Genomic DNA, 15,713 nt, shown 5'->3' with positions numbered 1-15,713 from the left:
AAGAGTGTAACACATACACACTGCACGGCCCTGTAACGCATGGTTACTTCAATCCGTCCCGGTGGCATGGGGACAAGGCATCGAACGATTGCGGGTTGTAACGCTGTTCCACGTGACTGGGCGCCATCGCCAATTGCCTCAATTATTACTAGTACTGGCAACTAAGTTAGAACCTCGAGGGACCCATCTTCCTTCCTTGCTGCAGCAGAAGAACCGTCCGCTCTCCCACACCCCTCCCTCTCCCCCTTCCCGCCTCAAACTGAACTGCACATGTTCCATCGAGGCACACCGGACTGGCTGACCGGGGCGGGCGGCTGAAAGCCTTGATGCCTTCATGCATGCAGTCAGCAGCCGCCAACTCGCCCACTACCCTGCTTGTCCTACCCTTCTCCCCCCGCGCGCGCCCCCATCCCATCCCCTCGTCCCCATCCAAACGCCGTTGTCATCGCCGCCGCGGCCGCCCCGGAATCAATCCTACCTAGGCGCCCGCCAGCCTTGCAAAACAAGTCGACATTGTACTCCGTAGTCCTCGTTGAACCATGGCCGACGCCCCCTTGTCCCGGTCCTCCCACCCCGGTCGTCGTCGACGGCGGCGACACGTGCAGCATGGTGCAGAGGAGACGGCGGAGGCGGAGAGCCTCCTCGGCGGCGTGGCCGACGCCTGGGGCGAAGGCGACGACGCTTATCAGGACGAGCCCGAGGACTGTTCGTCTTCTTCGTCTTCGCCTGCCTCGACGACTGTGACGCCTCGCAGCACCTTCATCATGGCCGACTCGGACAATCCTCGCGCCCTCGAGGAGGGCCATCGTCCCCGGAGGCCCACGGCGGCCACCGTCTCGTCCTCGTCCTCGTCCACCGCTCCCCTCCCCATGGTGGCGACCACAACGAGCGCCACGTCCTCGGGCTCGCAGCTCAGGAGCATCGCCTCGGCCGTCAATTCCGACAGGAAGGGGCCTGCTCTGGTGGAAGTGACGGTCAACCCCCACGTCGGCGATCCGTACTTTGTCGGTACCATCTACAAGGACGAGTCAAACGGTTCGCAAACCGTGCACTCGGAAAAAGGGTAAGAAGCAGTCCCCTTTCCCAGGTCTCATCACCACCCTGCGTCGCGCCCAGCTGAAGCCATATCTGCAGTGAAGGAGTGTACTTGCGACACGTCAAGAACCTGTCTAGGCAATGGCCGCGCCTGAGATACCTAGCCGAGTTCATGGAGGCCGGGACGGTGCCCAAGAAAAGCGCCGCCCTGGACCTCAACGATGTCATGCAGCGTCGCGCCCGCGTCAAGGTGGCCCTGGTCGACTTTACCGACCCGCACGACATCAAGCAAGAAACGTTCACCACCGGCGAGGCCCTGGCGCGTGGGCTAAAGAACAGCTTCGCGCTGACGGACACCGCGACCAAACGCAACCGCCTCTTTGTCGCCGAGGACCTGTCGAGCACAAGCATCGAGGTGCTCGGCGCCGGGCTCGACATGGACCCGACATTCTTCCGCGGTCATCTCGAAGACCACACGTGGTTCAACATCAAGGACGACTGGGTGGAGATGCCCGAGCTCGAGTCGCAGTCTCAGGGCCGCGACTTTGTGACGCTTGCATACATGAAGCCCAGGTTCTTCGAGGACGAGTCCGTCTCGGACCGCGCGCGCGACCACGCCGGCGAGTGGAACGTGCTGCGGCGCATCGACTTTGAGGGACAGGTCAAGTCGGGCAAGAATGCGTGGTGGGAGGACTCACCGCACGAGGTGGGCTTGCTTCGGAGCAAGGTGAGCATCTGGAGCCGACAGGACGACGACGGCTGGACCGGTATGTTGACACCAGAGCGAACCCCCCCCTTCTTCCTTTACTTGACTGGGAGCTCACACGTGGTAGGCGTCATCCTCGTCGACCCGCACGTGGACGCAGGCCACCCTCTGTGGAACGGCTACGGCAGGCTGAGCTCGCCGCCGGGCCTCGACGACCCGGAGCCGGACTCGAGGCACCTGGCCGACATGGGCCTGTTCGAGGGGCTGACGTCGACCATCGGGGGCCTGTCGGCGCAGGACCGCGACCGGCTGGCCGCCGACCCGGAGCACGTCACGTCACACGTGTACCCCTTCATCTTCGCCGAGGTGCTCGTCACGCTCGAGTATTCCTTCACGGGGCTATTCCAGATCGAGTGGCTGCTCGACTCGGCGCGCACGCGCAAGCTCGACGGCCTCGAGTCGTGCATCGACAGCCTGCACAAGTGGCAGCGCCGCCTGCCCTTTTATGTCGAGTACATTCAGGATGGCATCACAGCGCTCGAGGGCCGCTACCACCACGCGCTTTCGGACAAGGGAAGGGGCGCTGGGGGTGCGGGAGCAGGAGCAGGGGCGGCAGCGGCAGCGGTGGCGGCATCGGGCTGCTGGCAGGCAGGGGTGCGACGCGACCTCGGCAGCCTCCTCGCGCGGCTGCAGGTGCTGCAGCTGCGGGCAGACAAGATCATGCAAATGGCCGTGGCCATCATCAGCATCGAGGAGACGAAGCGGGCCATGCTCGAAAGCCGCAACATGGGCCGCATCACGTACCTGGCGTTCGTCTTCGTGCCCATGAGCTTCGTGACGAGCTTCCTCAGCATGAACGAGGAGCTGAGCCAGCGCAGCGCCATCGTGTACTGCGTCTTCTTCGCCGTCGCGGTCCCGCTGAGCCTCGTCGCCGTCCTGCTCGCGCTGTACTGGAACAGGATCATGCAGTGGTGGGAGGCGCGCGAGGAGGGCAAGAAGAAGCAGAAGCGTAAGAAGCAGCAGCTCCAAGACGTGAAGAAAGTATGAGGGCGTTTTTCTTCTTCTTCTTTTTTCGAAAAAAATGATCACGTAATGACGCATACGAAGGTACGACGACGGGGTTAAGGATCCGTTGGCAAGCGCTGTTCTAGAACATTTGGTGTTGGAAATAACTACATACCTTTTTGTTTTGCTGAGACGTATGATGGCACTGGCGGCCACAGTCACTGTATGGAACATCTCGCTCATGTCGGGCGTGCTTCGTCAAGCTACCCCTGCAACATGAAGTGTGGGGGTGGGAATGGGATGATAATGAGTATCCGCTCAAGGGCATCAGCAAGAATCTGGCAGCCGTCGGCCTGATGCAGTCTGCGCAGACAAGACAGACAGAGTCGGATATTGACACGATACATTCTCTCTGGGCACAAACATCTCGCTGCTGCCGTGACCAAAAGTACCTACACCCTCTCGCTCATGAGGGCATGCGTCCCGTATCCCATGAACCTCGCCTGGATCTGCATGCTCTCCAGCACGCGCCTCTTGACGCGGTTCCCCTCATCACCGTCACCGCCAGCACCATCACCATCACCCCTATCATCCTCAATGTCCATGCCGGCAAACGCGCCGTGCGTGGCCCGAAACTCGTACCGCCGCAGCACCGCCCACATGCGCGCCAGCTCGTCGACGCCCAGCGGGATCGCGTTGGGGATGCTCCACAGGAAGGCGTACGTGTTGAGCCCCGAGGGTCGCCGCCGCCGCTGCTCGCGAGTCGTGCCGAGGCTGTCCACGTCCCAGCGGCCGAGCCCCGCGGGCGTCGTGACCAGCGTGTCGGCGATGAAGAGCCGTTCCCGGAAGAGCAGCACGAGGGACCCGGGGAAGTGGCCGCCGAGCTTGAGCGCGCGGGCGCCCGTACTCACCAGCTGCAGCTCTTCTCCTTCGCCTTGTCCTCCTCCTTCTCCTCCGGCTCCCTCAGTTGCCTCGCCGCCGCGCTCATCACTGCTACTACTACTACCAGCGCCGCCATGACGACTCTGCCGCCGCCGCACCACAATCTCCGTGTCCTCCTCCGTCAGGTCCACCTGGTGCGCGGAGCGGAGCGTCGTCCAGCGCGCCCGATCCTCGGCCGCCACGTACACGGGGCAGCCGAACGCGCGCGCCCACTGCACGTGCGTCGAGTAGTAGTGCGGGTGGCTGATGACGATGGCGGCCAGCCCGCCGAACTCGTCGCGCACGCGCCGCACCGTCTCGTCGTCGAGCAGCGTGAGGCAGTCCCACAGGACGGTCCCCGCGGGGGTGCGCACGAGCGCCGCGCGCTGCCCGATGGCGAACTTGGGCGTCGTGGTCACGAATGTGATGTCTGCGGTGGCGGCGGCGGCCGTGCTTTCGCCCGCCGGGGAGACGGCGCCGTGACCCTTTTGCTGCTGCTGCTGCTGGTGATGGTAGGGCGTAAAGACGTTGCGGTGGTTCGAGGCGCGCAGCGCGGCGAGCGTGGTAAAGGCCTGGCCCGACGGCGGGACGTACTGCCGCGGGTCGTCGCAGATGAGGCACGTAGTCACGGCCGAGCGGTCGCTCGTGGGGAACTGCGTCCCGCAGGCGACGCAGATGAGCCACTCGGCTGCCTCGGCGTCGTCGTAGGGCTCGGGCGTGAAGGACGCGGCCATGGTGGCTGGTAGGTGACGCAGCACGAGGGGGTTTTGGACCTGGGAGCTTGCTGTACTGTGCTTCTGATCCACGGCGTTGGTGACGATGGCGGATGCGGTGCCGTTCAATGATGATGATGATGATGGTGCTGGTGCTGGTGCTGGTGATGGGAGGCGTGTTGAGGGCAAAAGTCCGCGGCTGGCTAAAGGTCCCCCAAGTCCCGTTCGTCAGAGAGAAGGGTTCAGCCTCGGTACTTTATATCCTTCCCCCCCGGCAGCTCGAATGCATCGCGTGCATCCCCTCCCTCCCCGCGCGACGTCAACAGCTCGCCCAGGTCGGCGTAAATGATTGATCATGACAATCATCGCGCCCCGCTTACAAGCCAGCGAAGAAAAGGAGCGTTCTCCCCGCTTCGTATCGCCATCGGGGCACAGCAGTCCGGAACGGCTGGCCGGTCGGCTGCTGCGAATGCTTACAAAAGGTCGTGATGTGGCTTCAGCGCGTGTCCCCGACTGACTGACTGACAGACAGCGGGTGGCGCGTTAGACTATATTCTGCAAGTGTGAGCGAGGCGGCCCCCGCCGCCACGTGCGGCAGGCTCGTGGTATTGACATGCTAAAACTACATTCTACGACTGCATGGCGTTGGCGTTGCGGGGTCTGCCCATCGTCAGACGGAGCATTCGGCGGCCGGCCTGACGACGGGGACCATGACAGTGTCTTCGTTGACAAAGACACGAGAGACTTTTTTGCAAAGGGCCGTTGGTATTGGCGAGTAGCAGCCGAGGCCCAGCTCCCCCCCATGGCTCACATCACTCCTTCATGTCAACCACTACCTTGAGCACCAGCTTGCCCTCCTCATCCTTGACTCGGGCGGCCATGGAGAAGGCGTCCGGGATGAGCGCCATGCCCTTGTAGCGATGCGTCACGAGCGTCTTCAGGTCCGGCATCTCGGGCGGCGGGCTGGACAGCAGCTCTATGGCGCGCTTGTACGTGTTGGCGTAGCGGAAGACGCCCAAGAGGTCGACCTCGCGCAGGGCGGCCGCCGACATGGGGAGCGTGAGGATGGGCGTGCCCATGCCGATGATCATGACCTTGCCGCCAGGTTTGGTGGCCTACAGACGTCAGCCAGTGGACGCTCCGCCGAGCAGGGGGGACAAGCAGGCCCACTCACGTATATAGAACTCTGCACGCACGTCTCCACGCCGGTGCACTCATACACGGCCGTTACCTCGCCGATGGGCTTGCCGTGCACCTCGGTGGTCTTGATCTTGTCCGCAACGTCGGCCGCGTACAGCAGCTTCTCCTCAATCGTCTGGGGGCGGGCCATGGGCACCACAACGCCGGCGTCGGCGTAGCCGTTGGCGACAGCAAAGTCGACGCGGTCTTTTTGAATGTCGGCTATGACGACGGCCGAGGCCCGTGCTGCCTTGCTCACGGCGGCAGCCAGCAGGCCGACAGCGCCGGCGCCGAAGACGAGCACGGTTGACCCCTCAGGCAGGTTGGCGCGGTCGCGAGCGTGCATGGCGACGGAGAGTGGCTCAACGATCGCGCCAAGGTCGAGTGACAGGTCGTTGGGGAGTCTGTTCATGGACATCAGTCTCGCATTTTTGAGCGTAAAGGTGTCGCCGCCTGAAGGCATACTTGTGACACCACCGCGCGGGGTGGTTTATCCTCTCCTGCAAGGTACCTTGGGCATGAGGCATGGCCTTGGCCGAGCTGCGGAAGCGCATGCCGCGGCAGATGTTATAACGGCCCTGGCTGCAATACTCGCAGCTCTCGCACGGCAGACCGACCTCGATGGCGACACGGTCCCCCGGCTGCAGGTTGGAGACGGATGCGCCAGTCGCGACAACGGTGCCGCTGGACTCGTGGCCGAGGGTGAGCGGCTCGCGGACGAGAAAGTCGCCATTGCGGAAGTGGTTGAAGTAGTGCAAGTCGGAGCCGCAGAGCCCAGTGGACTGGACAGCAATCTGAACCTCATCGGAAGCTGGGGCGGCGAGGTCACGCTCCTCGAGGCGCAGATCGCGGGCGGCGTGCAGGACGGAAGCCTTGACGGGCGGCATGATGTTGAAGTCTGGAGGATGTCGGTTATTGCATGCAGGTCGTTCGCGAGCCTCGCAAGGAGATGTTGGTGTTGGAACTTGGAATGAGCCGCAGAAGGAGACCGCGTTCGGTCGTGCTGGTTATGACGGGGCTTTGACGGAAAGAGTCGAGGTGATTGCCGCTCCGACGTCGCGCAGCGTGAGGACGAGCATGACTGATGGTGATGTAACGAGGAGCGGCGTTTGGAGACTGAGGTGCCCCGAAATCGCCCTCCAGAGGGCGGGGGGGTCAATTGCCGACGGACATTTATAGCGCGGGGCAGCATAGCGGCTGCGGTGCGTGCACTGGGGCAGTTCCGGGGGGGCCGTGCCAGGTGGCGCCTGCAGTGGATTGAGCTCAGGGCACAGGGGCCTGCGGACACCGGCTGACGCGCCGAGATCTTCACCAGTGACGGGCGCTCGCCTCAGCGCCCAACTGTTCAATGCTCCAGAATGAATGAGGGGTGGGGAGGGTCGGATTGCTTCGAGTGGCGCCGGGCGGCCCCTGGATGCACAGATCCCTGCCCGTGGGCACTTGCCGCGTTGGGAAATATACAGTACCGATACAGTGCGCGCGCACTTTCACCTCTGTTGCACCACCAAGTCTGGGGCAACCGCTTCGCCAAGTTGCGTCTCTAGCGGCCCTACTTCGTACAATGCTGCTACTAACTGCCGTCAGTGAAAGGCCGTTTCCATACCTAGTACCTAGTATCTCATGTCCGACGAACCGGCATATCGAACTTGTGCGTCGTGTCTGTTCTATTGGGCCTCTCTCGCTTACCAATGGCACGCGCAGCCCATCAAACAGTGGCATGATGACATGGCCGACCCCCTGTGTGGCAGGGAAAAGCTTCGATTACAAGGTGCCTATGAGCAAACTTCGTACTGTGTTCCGGGACGCGACCCTTGCATACCACCAGGCAAGGTACCTGAAGGATAGCGACATCTCTTGCGCGTCAAGATTCACCTCGTCACGTCGTCCTCACCGTCCAGCCGATGATGCTGCACAAGACCAGTGCGTCGCCGCCGCTGCCGACCCCTGTCGAAATCTCGTCGAATTCACCCCCTTCCCGCACGCGCAGCTGTTTCAAAGCGCTGCTCGCTTTGTCCGCGCGACTCAATGGCCCTGGCCCCCCGTGTTTGACCACTACCTTACTGTACTACTAACGTTACTACACCCTTTGTCATGGAGCCGGCGTGTCTCGCGCTTATTTACGAAGCAGCATGATTAGCATGCAGGGATCCTCCTGCACTGGACCGTTGTCAAAATCAACTCACAAAAGGCCAGCCTGGCGACGCTTCCCCACCCTCCCGTCTCTCTGCGTCTTCGCCTGCCAACGGTCCGCAACCGCTGGCTTTGTCGAGTTCGAGGCGCGTGCCGACCGACGCTCAGCAAACCCGTTTGCGCAGACCCCCGGCAAGAGACAGCCCGCGCCGCGCCGCGTCGACAAAGAACGAGCCCGTCTGCTTTGCTTATTAGACACGCCATCCATCACCCTCTTCCACACTGGCGGCCATGAGCCGTGAAATGGCCCGCTGACACCTCATGCCTCACGCGTGCTCCCCGCACGTCCGTCTCTCGCGACCCTAACGCCTGACGAACCTTCTGCTGGGCATCCCCATGGCGCCAATGTTCCCCCTGCAAAATGGCTGATCAAGAGTATGTCGCTGCCCGCTCTGCGTCTGCCCCTTCTCGCCTCGTCACGATGCGCTTCCGCGCGACGTCTCTGTGCTGTTTTCTCTCCTCTACAACCCGCCACGCAGAGCCATACCCGCGCCGATTCGCGCCCGCCTCACCATGACGACGATGGCTGACTTGCGCAGCCCATACCTGCCGCACCTGTTCATGAATCCTGGTCCAGCTCCCAGGCCACCTATCAGCCCAGCACGGCCCGCCAAGGGGCCCACGCATGTCGTCGTCGATAGCAGGCCCAGCTCGCCCCTCACTGGCACCGCCATCTCGACATACACCGGCTCGACTGTGCCTCTTCAAGTCGCCCAGCGCAAGCACAACAACGGCGCCGGTTTCGAGTCCGCCCCTTCTGGGAGACGCGGTTGGGCTGCCGTCCGCGAGGGTAGCTTCCTCCAACCCTGGAAGCAGCGTTTCCTTGTCCTGCGCAAGGAATGGATCGACTTTTCCAAGGCCGACGGCGAGAAGCCTGTATACACCCTCTTTCTCAAGGACATTGTCGGCGTCGGCCGCGTCGAGACAGCGACGCCCACCTTTGAAGTTCGCCGGCGCATTGATGGACCGTCCAACAGCCCCGGTGACAAGGATGGCGCTACCCGGATCCTGCATCTCAGGACCAAAACCGAGTACGAACTCTACACCTGGATGGACTTTATCTACAACTCCTGCCCCGAACTAGGGGGGGTGAGCAACCCCACCAACTTCTCGCATGCCGTTCACGTCGGCTTCGACGCGCAAACCAGAGAGTTTGTTGGCCTGCCGGTCGAGTGGACGCAATTGCTCAAGGCCTCGGCCATCACTAAGGAGGACTATGCGCGAAACCCGCAAGCCGTCATCCAAGCCGTCGACTTTTACTCAGACCTGGCCAAACGCTCTGATAACCCCGACGAATTCCTGGCGCTCTCCCCGACTCACATTGCCGAGCCCCAGAGCCGCGACATTAGTCCAGCACGGCCACGGGCCAAGGCCGATGCGCCGGCATCACCGCTGCCGCCCAAGGGGACTCGGCCAGCACACTCACCCGTGCAGAAACCAGACACTGTACCCGAGCATCGCCCGGCTCCTCGACCGCCCAAGCCGCCCCCTTCGGATCTTCAGGTGGACCCTTCCCTGTTTCCACAGCCACCGCGGCCCCAGGGGCAAGGACCGGCGAAGCTGTCGCCATGGCCGGTGGCTAGGACCGCGGATACAAGCGCGGGGTTAAAACAGGTACAACCAGCGGAGCTCAAACCGGCAGGGCCCAAGGTCGCCGACGCCAAACCGGCCGACAATGGCGTGACTCCGATCTCCGTGCCGTCGAAGCGGCGGCAGGTTCGCCACATGAGGACTTCTGAGGCCGACCTCATTGCCAGACTTCAGGCCGTCGTCTCGGAGGATGACCCCGAGGTCTCGTATACCCGTCAAAAAAAGATTGGTCAAGGCGCCTCAGGCTCAGTATATGTGGCCAAGATCAAAGACGCCGCCATTGGCGTTGCGCGAGACATCCGTGCCGAACGGGGGCGCGGCGCGCGTGTCGCCATCAAGGAGATGAACCTGGCGCGCCAGCCGCGAAAAGAGCTTCTCATAGACGAAATCATGATTATGAAGGAGAGCCGGCACCCCAACATCATCAACTTTCTCGACGCATTCCTGCTCAACGACAACAGGCAGCTCTGGGTAGTGATGGACTACATGGAGGGTGGGGCGCTCATCGACATTATAGACAACAACCCGTCCATCTCTGAGGCGCAGATAGCGACCATTTGTCGAGAGGTATGTTCATGGAGCCTGATACTCGACGATGCGTAGACATGACTGACTGGCGGCGGCAGACGTGCAAGGGCCTACAACACCTGCACTCTCAGGGCATTGTGCACCGCGACATCAAGAGCGACAACGTGCTGCTCGACAAGCGCGGCCATGTCAAGATTAGTGAGTTGCAGCACAATGCCGCACGATGAGGACTTGCACCGCTGACGCGCTATAGCCGACTTTGGATTCTGCGCCAAGCTGACCGAGCGACGGTCCAAGCGCGCGACTATGGTAGGCACGACGTACTGGATGGCGCCCGAGGTGGTGAAGCAGAACAAGTACGGGAAAAAGGTGGACATCTGGTCGCTCGGCATCATGGCGATTGAGATGATTGAGCTGCAGCCGCCATATATGGACGAGGAGCCGCTGCGGGCGCTATATCTCATCGTCACCAACGGCACACCGCCGCTACGCGACCCCGAGAAGCTCAGCCCGGCTCTCAAAGACTTTTTGGCAGTGTGCCTGCGGGTCGACGTAGAGCAGCGGGCGACGGCGGACGCGCTGCTGGACCACTCGTTCCTGGAGCTGGGGTGCCCAACGGGGGAGCTGATGCCACTGATGGCGTTTAAGAGGTAGCCGCAGGGCATGATGCGAATCGATCGACCTAGGGACGGCAGGTAGCCAATTAATAGGACGTCTTTGCTATTTTTTGACGCGAGGGTCAGATATCTGGCATCCTGGACCGTGCCCGCGTTCTGTACTACTACCAGCTCGCATGATTTTCCTGTATTTCCTTTACGTCTATCCGGTCCCCGCTCTCGCTGCGGCAGGCCCCCATCATGACTTGTCCGGGAAGCCAAATTCGACGCCAAACGGCGGGTACACGTAGCGCTTCAGCTCCCCCCTGCGCGTCAGCTCGGCCGAGTAGTCGTCCAGCAGCTTCATGTCCTCGGCGTCGAGCGGCACGATGTCGAGATTGGCCTTGATACGCGACGGCGTGACGGACTTGGCGAGGACGGTGTTGCCGCGGGCGACTGTGCGTAGGGGAGAGTAGGGGAGGGCAAGTCATCAGTTTCAGCCAGTTCAGAAAAAGCTCGTTTGTAGATGTATAACAGGAAACACACGTAGCGGAGCGGGGGAAGCAAGCAACGGAAACGGAAGTGTGGAAACAGTGTTTGTGCACCGAAGGAGGGGGGGTCCCATTCATATCAAGTCCGTCAAGTCACTCACCGTGGTAGCTCAGCAGTACGGTCCCGGGGCCGACGCCGCGCCGCTCGGCGACCCTGACGACCGGCTCGGCGGCGAAGAGCGGGCTCCCCGTACTGCCGAGCGGGCTGTACGCCACGACGTGGATGCCCCTGGCGCGGCAGAGGTCGACAATCTCCTGCTGCGGCAGGCTGGGGTGGTTCTCGATCTGGTTGATGGCGGGGACGACCCTGGCGTGGTTGAGCAGCTCCTCGAGGTAACGCTTGCTGTACTGTTGTGTTTTGGGCACGGCGGGTTAGCGACGTAGGATGGATGCGAGTGATCATGACGGGCGGGCGTGAGCGTGTGATTGGCCTCGGGTCAAGTGTTGGAGGAGGGAAGAGGGCTGTATTAGATCCCTCTCTCTCTCTCGTTTGAGTCTTGACACGGCCACGCGCCTCGTAGAATATACGGACCCTACAACTCGATGGAGGAGGGCTGGGGGGGTGGGGGGGGGGTTCAAACGTACGTTGCAGACGCCAATGGCCTTGACCTTGCCCGTGCTCAGCAGGGCCTCCATCTGCTTCCACGCCTCGATGTGGTTCCAGTCTCGGATGACGTCGCGGGAGCCGTCGGGCAGCGTCGGGAACTTGTCATGGTTGCCCTTTGGGTTCAGGAGGACCGGCCAGTGCTGTTGGGCGAGCGAGTGCACGCCCAGGGTTAGCAATTATCCGCCGCCTCCACGATGCCCTCTCAACAGAGAAGAAGAAGAGAGACAAGGGAAAAAGGCAAAGGAAGTGTAGGAGGGAGTGGCCCAGCGTCGTGAGAGAGAGTGAGAGAGTGAGAATGTGGGGGTGAGAGAGAAAGACAAAGAGTAAACTCACAATCAGGTACAAGTCGACATAGTCCAGCCCCAAGCTCTTGAGGCTCTTGTCGAGCCCCTCCTCGATGCGCGTGTTGTACGTCGCCCACGCCTTGGTCATGACGAAGACGTCCTCGCGCCTCACTGTAGCAGCACCAGCGCCAGACTCGAACGCCTCCTTGAGCCCCTTGCCGACCTCGTCCTCGTTTCCGTAGCAGTACGCGCAGTCCACCAGCCGGTACCCGTTCTGCAGCGCGTACGACACGGCGGCCTGCACCTCGCCGGGCTTGGACTGCCACGTTCCTGTCGTTTCGGCCACGCTCGCCTCGTGTCAGCGAGTGCTACACCGTTACGGGGGAGGGTTTTTTTTTTGACAATCTGAGCAGTTTCCTCTCTCTGTCTCCTTTTTTTTTTGTCTTGCTCTGGGCCTTCTTCCCTTCAAAGGGGCCTGCTTGACTTGACCCTTTTCCCCTCCGTGGGTGTGAAAACTCACCGAAGCCGACGGCGGGCATCTCCGCGCCCGTGTTGAGCGTAAACATGCTCCTAGTCGCCATTGTCCGACAGGCTTCGAACCTCACTTTGCAATAAAAAGATGTTGCCGCTGCTGTGGGCTTTCGTTTACGACACGCGTAGCCCCGGACTTGTTGTTGGTTTCACAGAATGGAAATCGCGGCCGTGACTTGGTTACTTGGATACAGTGACAGAATGCAAAGCCAGAAAGGCCAAGCACACATAAGGGTCACACGCGTTGGTTATATCTTGGGTCCCCTACCTCGTCTCCTCGGGGAGTCGTCGCAACCTCGGTGCGAGAGCCGCCGCTACTTAGACACGAACCATGACAGACGGGCAGGAACACCCTGTCCCGGCCGCAACGGGCTGCCGCCGCCGAGAGCTTCCCAGGAGGGACGGCGGGGTCCCCAATCCAGCCATGGAGAATTAAGACCGTCTGTCGAGAGTGGGGGGGCCGCCTGTTAGCGCCGGAGGAGGTTCGGGGCTAGGTCCCGGTCAAACGCCCGCGACAAACAGCCCATGGGGAACTGGAACCAACCAACCGGTGGTAGGTAGGTTGGTGGACTGCGGGCGGCGGCGAATGAGTGTCGCCGCATCATTTGCCGACGGCCGGTATCGTGTCCTGTCGCTCCGCAGCTCGGCATAGTTGGGACCAAAGAAGGATCAGTGGCGATACTACGACGTGTGCATCCATGGGAGCCCCGTTGCACACACAGAACCACATATGCATACGTTATACATACACGACTAGACAGGCACACAGCAGGGCGAGTCAGCGGCAGTTCCAGGTGCTGCCCTTGTATTAAATATCGTCTAGTCCATGTCACAAAAGGACGCCTCTAGTAAACGTGACGCAGAGAAACCCAGTTCGCATGCAAAAAGAATCAAAATGCCGTTTTTTGTCCATGGTATCAATACAAGGAAGGCCGTCGGGCGTTCGGGCAGGGAGGAGCATGCCGCGGGACGGGGCCATGGCGGGCTCGCATCTAACCCGACACCAGCACCCAAAGCCTGCGACTGACTGTTAGCAACGCGCCGGTGAGTTGCGCAGACGGAGGGAAAAGGAGCACGCACAGGAAGAATATCATCAACACGCCAAACATCTTGGCGATGAGCCATCGGTTGCTCGACACGCGCGACCAGTACTTGAGCAGCTCCCTTTGCGCGCCCTCGACATTGTCCACCACGTCCTCCGTGTTGGCGTCGATGCGCTGGATCATCTCGCTCTGCTCCGACACCATGGTCGCCAGCTGCCCAAAGATGCTGCCCAACTCGCTGATCGTCTTCTCGATCGACTCGATCGCCTCGCCTCGCTGTTGAATGTACGTGTTCGTGGGCTGCGCCTCCTCCATCATCATTAGTTGTTGGTCGCCCACGGGGTTCAGTGAAAGCGTGTCCGACCCCGGCGCCGGCGACGCCCGGTTCGGCGTGCCGTAGAGCGGCGACGCTGACTGCTGCATCGATGGCTGCGCATGCTGCGATACCGACGAGATGAAGTTCTCTGTCCGTGACCGCGACGCCTGGATGTTGCGTGTCCGCTCCTCGAGCACGTCCTTGAAGTTGACCGACACGTCCGTCAACTTGCCCTGCAGCAGATAGACGACGTTTTTGTTGTGCTCGCCTTCTTGGTCCGCCTTGGGATGCTGCTGCTTCGAGAGCGTCTGGAGAGCGCCAATCTGTTGGTTGAGCGACGACAGGTCTTGCTTGATGACAAAGGTGAGCTCGTTGATCTCGACGGGCCGGTCGTCAAACAGCGTGCGGCGCTTGGCAACTGCATCTCGTTAGCAAACACATATCTAGCCATGCCATGGCCGGCAGCGCGCGCGCGCCCGGGTCCTCACGCTGTGCCAGCTTCTCCAGCTTTCCCATGGTGGCAGAGATGCTGCGCCCAATCTCGGCCGCCTTTCTGGCAAAATCGGACCGCCTTTGTGGCCTCGCGTCGCCATTTGCGGCGGCTTTCTCTGAGTCGCTTAGCAGCGATTTCCTCTGCGACGAGACCTTGTTGGCGTTTTGCCGACGCTGAGCCTGTGCCAGCACCGACTTGAACTCGGCGGTTCGGTCTTGGATGGAGGCGACCGCCATGGCGACGGCTTTGCGGTCGGCGGCTGACTGCTGCGACCCGCGCGGGCGCCGCTACGACGAGGATTCCGTGGCGAAGGGGATGCGCGCTCGGGATATGTTCTCTCGAGGCGCCGAGGGGTCGCTTGGACGTGGTCTTAGAGTGTCGCCACAGGGCAAAGTCAGGGGGTGTCGACGTCCGGCAGTCGAGGCGTTGGCCGCTGGTTCGTAGAAATGCGCGTGCCGATCCGAGTTGCGGGACAAATGACTGGTGCACCGACGCGACAGGAACTCAGGACTAGGAGGAGCGCAATAAAGCAGCGACGTTGTGAACCGCGCGACGGCGACGGATGCAGCGAGAGGGTTGCGTGTCTGTATGATGAAGCCGGCGACACGTGGTGGGTTCGTTTCAATTGCTGGAGGGAATGCACAGCCGCCACGCAACAAAGGAGTGCACCGCCACATGACACCGCCACAAGGGGACAACCCAGCTCTCAAGGTACGTACTTAGTCAATACCATACCTAGTAGGTACTGAGGTAGTACAACACTTCCATCCTCGTCGTCACCAACTGAAGCCATTACAGTCAGTATGCAAGGTCGGCAAAGTATGCTGGTATTCTTGAGGCTCTAAAAGAAATTAACCTCATGTCAAGCATCTGTTCAAAGAGACCGACCCTAGTCCATTGGGCCACGCCGCCAGGCCGGCCAGCTAGCAAGCCTGCAGACAGATTCTGAACTTGGTTTTCGAAATTCTAAAGGAAAGCGTTCGTCGCTTCGCTTACAACAGGACACGAGTCTGACAAGGATCGTCCCACTGCCGCTGTAACCCTCATCTGGCAAGATATCTAGGTACGTACCTACGTAATGTCAAGGTAGGTAGCTACGATGACATGGGGTGCACATGTTGTGCGACGGCGTTGCCGAAACGATTCTGGCCACCCTATACCAAATACAGCAGTCACGGATGCCTCGTGTTCCGGGGCACCTGTTGCATAATCGCAACCCGACTACTGCCTCCAACATTGCCTCATGTTTGTTGAGTGTGACTCGCGCAGCACTGCCGGCATAGAAAGGCCCGTTGGCCACCCGAGCGTGCCAAGCGAGGAGCGTCGGCTGTTCATCAACACGTCAGTGCACGACCCCCTTGCATGGAACAGCCGACTTTGTGGTACCCCAAGGGTCTGCGGCTGTTGAGACAGCAGACACTCTGT

General features: G+C 61.3%; 7 protein-coding genes across 8 annotated transcripts; 3 read left to right on the top strand and 4 right to left on the bottom strand.

Moving 5' to 3' along the window:
- Positions 1 to 201: 201 nt before the first annotated feature.
- On the top strand, positions 202 to 3,132 carry JDV02_008190 (uncharacterized protein). The gene is made up of 3 exons (XM_047989765.1): positions 202 to 1,063; positions 1,135 to 1,802; positions 1,869 to 3,132. The coding sequence occupies exons 1-3, from the start codon at positions 540 to 542 to the stop codon at positions 2,786 to 2,788; spliced, it is 2,112 nt and encodes a 703-aa protein (XP_047845770.1). The 5' UTR covers positions 202 to 539; the 3' UTR covers positions 2,789 to 3,132.
- Positions 3,133 to 3,156: 24 nt separating this feature from the next.
- Positions 3,157 to 4,511, bottom strand: JDV02_008189 (uncharacterized protein). Its single transcript, XM_047989764.1, has one exon. The coding sequence runs from the start codon at positions 4,399 to 4,401 to the stop codon at positions 3,199 to 3,201; it is 1,203 nt and encodes a 400-aa protein (XP_047845769.1). The 5' UTR covers positions 4,402 to 4,511; the 3' UTR covers positions 3,157 to 3,198.
- A 426-nt stretch (positions 4,512 to 4,937) lies between these two features.
- Positions 4,938 to 6,691, bottom strand: JDV02_008188 (L-iditol 2-dehydrogenase). 2 transcript variants are annotated; one of them, XM_047989762.1, is made up of 3 exons: positions 6,025 to 6,691; positions 5,555 to 5,963; positions 4,938 to 5,495 (listed from the first exon to the last, which is right to left on the bottom strand). In XM_047989762.1, the coding sequence occupies exons 1-3, from the start codon at positions 6,444 to 6,446 to the stop codon at positions 5,193 to 5,195; spliced, it is 1,134 nt and encodes a 377-aa protein (XP_047845767.1). In that variant the 5' UTR covers positions 6,447 to 6,691; the 3' UTR covers positions 4,938 to 5,192. The 2 variants fall into 2 exon arrangements, with proteins under 2 accessions (XP_047845767.1, XP_047845768.1); XM_047989763.1 differs by having other exon boundaries at positions 4,938 to 5,963.
- A 997-nt stretch (positions 6,692 to 7,688) lies between these two features.
- Positions 7,689 to 7,991, top strand: JDV02_008187 (uncharacterized protein; the record flags this gene model as incomplete). Its single annotated transcript, XM_047989761.1, has 1 exon — positions 7,689 to 7,991. One exon carries the CDS (start codon positions 7,689 to 7,691, stop codon positions 7,989 to 7,991), a length of 303 nt encoding a protein of 100 aa, XP_047845766.1.
- A 119-nt stretch (positions 7,992 to 8,110) lies between these two features.
- CLA4_3 (Non-specific serine/threonine protein kinase) lies at positions 8,111 to 10,521 on the top strand (the record flags this gene model as incomplete). Its single annotated transcript, XM_047989760.1, has 4 exons — positions 8,111 to 8,124; positions 8,289 to 9,906; positions 9,966 to 10,065; positions 10,121 to 10,521. 4 exons carry the CDS (start codon positions 8,111 to 8,113, stop codon positions 10,519 to 10,521), a joined length of 2,133 nt encoding a protein of 710 aa, XP_047845765.1.
- A 91-nt stretch (positions 10,522 to 10,612) lies between these two features.
- On the bottom strand, positions 10,613 to 12,749 carry GAR1_2 (H/ACA snoRNP pseudouridylase subunit). The gene is made up of 5 exons (XM_047989759.1): positions 12,426 to 12,749; positions 11,955 to 12,235; positions 11,600 to 11,761; positions 11,116 to 11,362; positions 10,613 to 10,919 (listed from the first exon to the last, which is right to left on the bottom strand). Exons 1-5 carry the CDS (start codon positions 12,484 to 12,486, stop codon positions 10,723 to 10,725), a joined length of 948 nt encoding a protein of 315 aa, XP_047845764.1. The 5' UTR covers positions 12,487 to 12,749; the 3' UTR covers positions 10,613 to 10,722.
- Positions 12,750 to 13,218: 469 nt separating this feature from the next.
- sed5 (Integral membrane protein SED5) lies at positions 13,219 to 15,255 on the bottom strand. Its single transcript, XM_047989758.1, has 3 exons — positions 14,284 to 15,255; positions 13,517 to 14,213; positions 13,219 to 13,453 (listed from the first exon to the last, which is right to left on the bottom strand). Exons 1-3 carry the CDS (start codon positions 14,522 to 14,524, stop codon positions 13,429 to 13,431), a joined length of 963 nt encoding a protein of 320 aa, XP_047845763.1. The 5' UTR covers positions 14,525 to 15,255; the 3' UTR covers positions 13,219 to 13,428.
- Between the last annotated feature and the right edge of the window lie 458 nt (positions 15,256 to 15,713).

Source organism: Purpureocillium takamizusanense, chromosome 8, assembly GCF_022605165.1.
Source record: "Purpureocillium takamizusanense chromosome 8, complete sequence".
NCBI lineage: Eukaryota > Fungi > Ascomycota > Sordariomycetes > Hypocreales > Ophiocordycipitaceae > Purpureocillium > Purpureocillium takamizusanense.
Note: the sequence above shows the minus strand (reverse complement) of the source record. Positions and strands in the feature narration are given on the sequence as shown.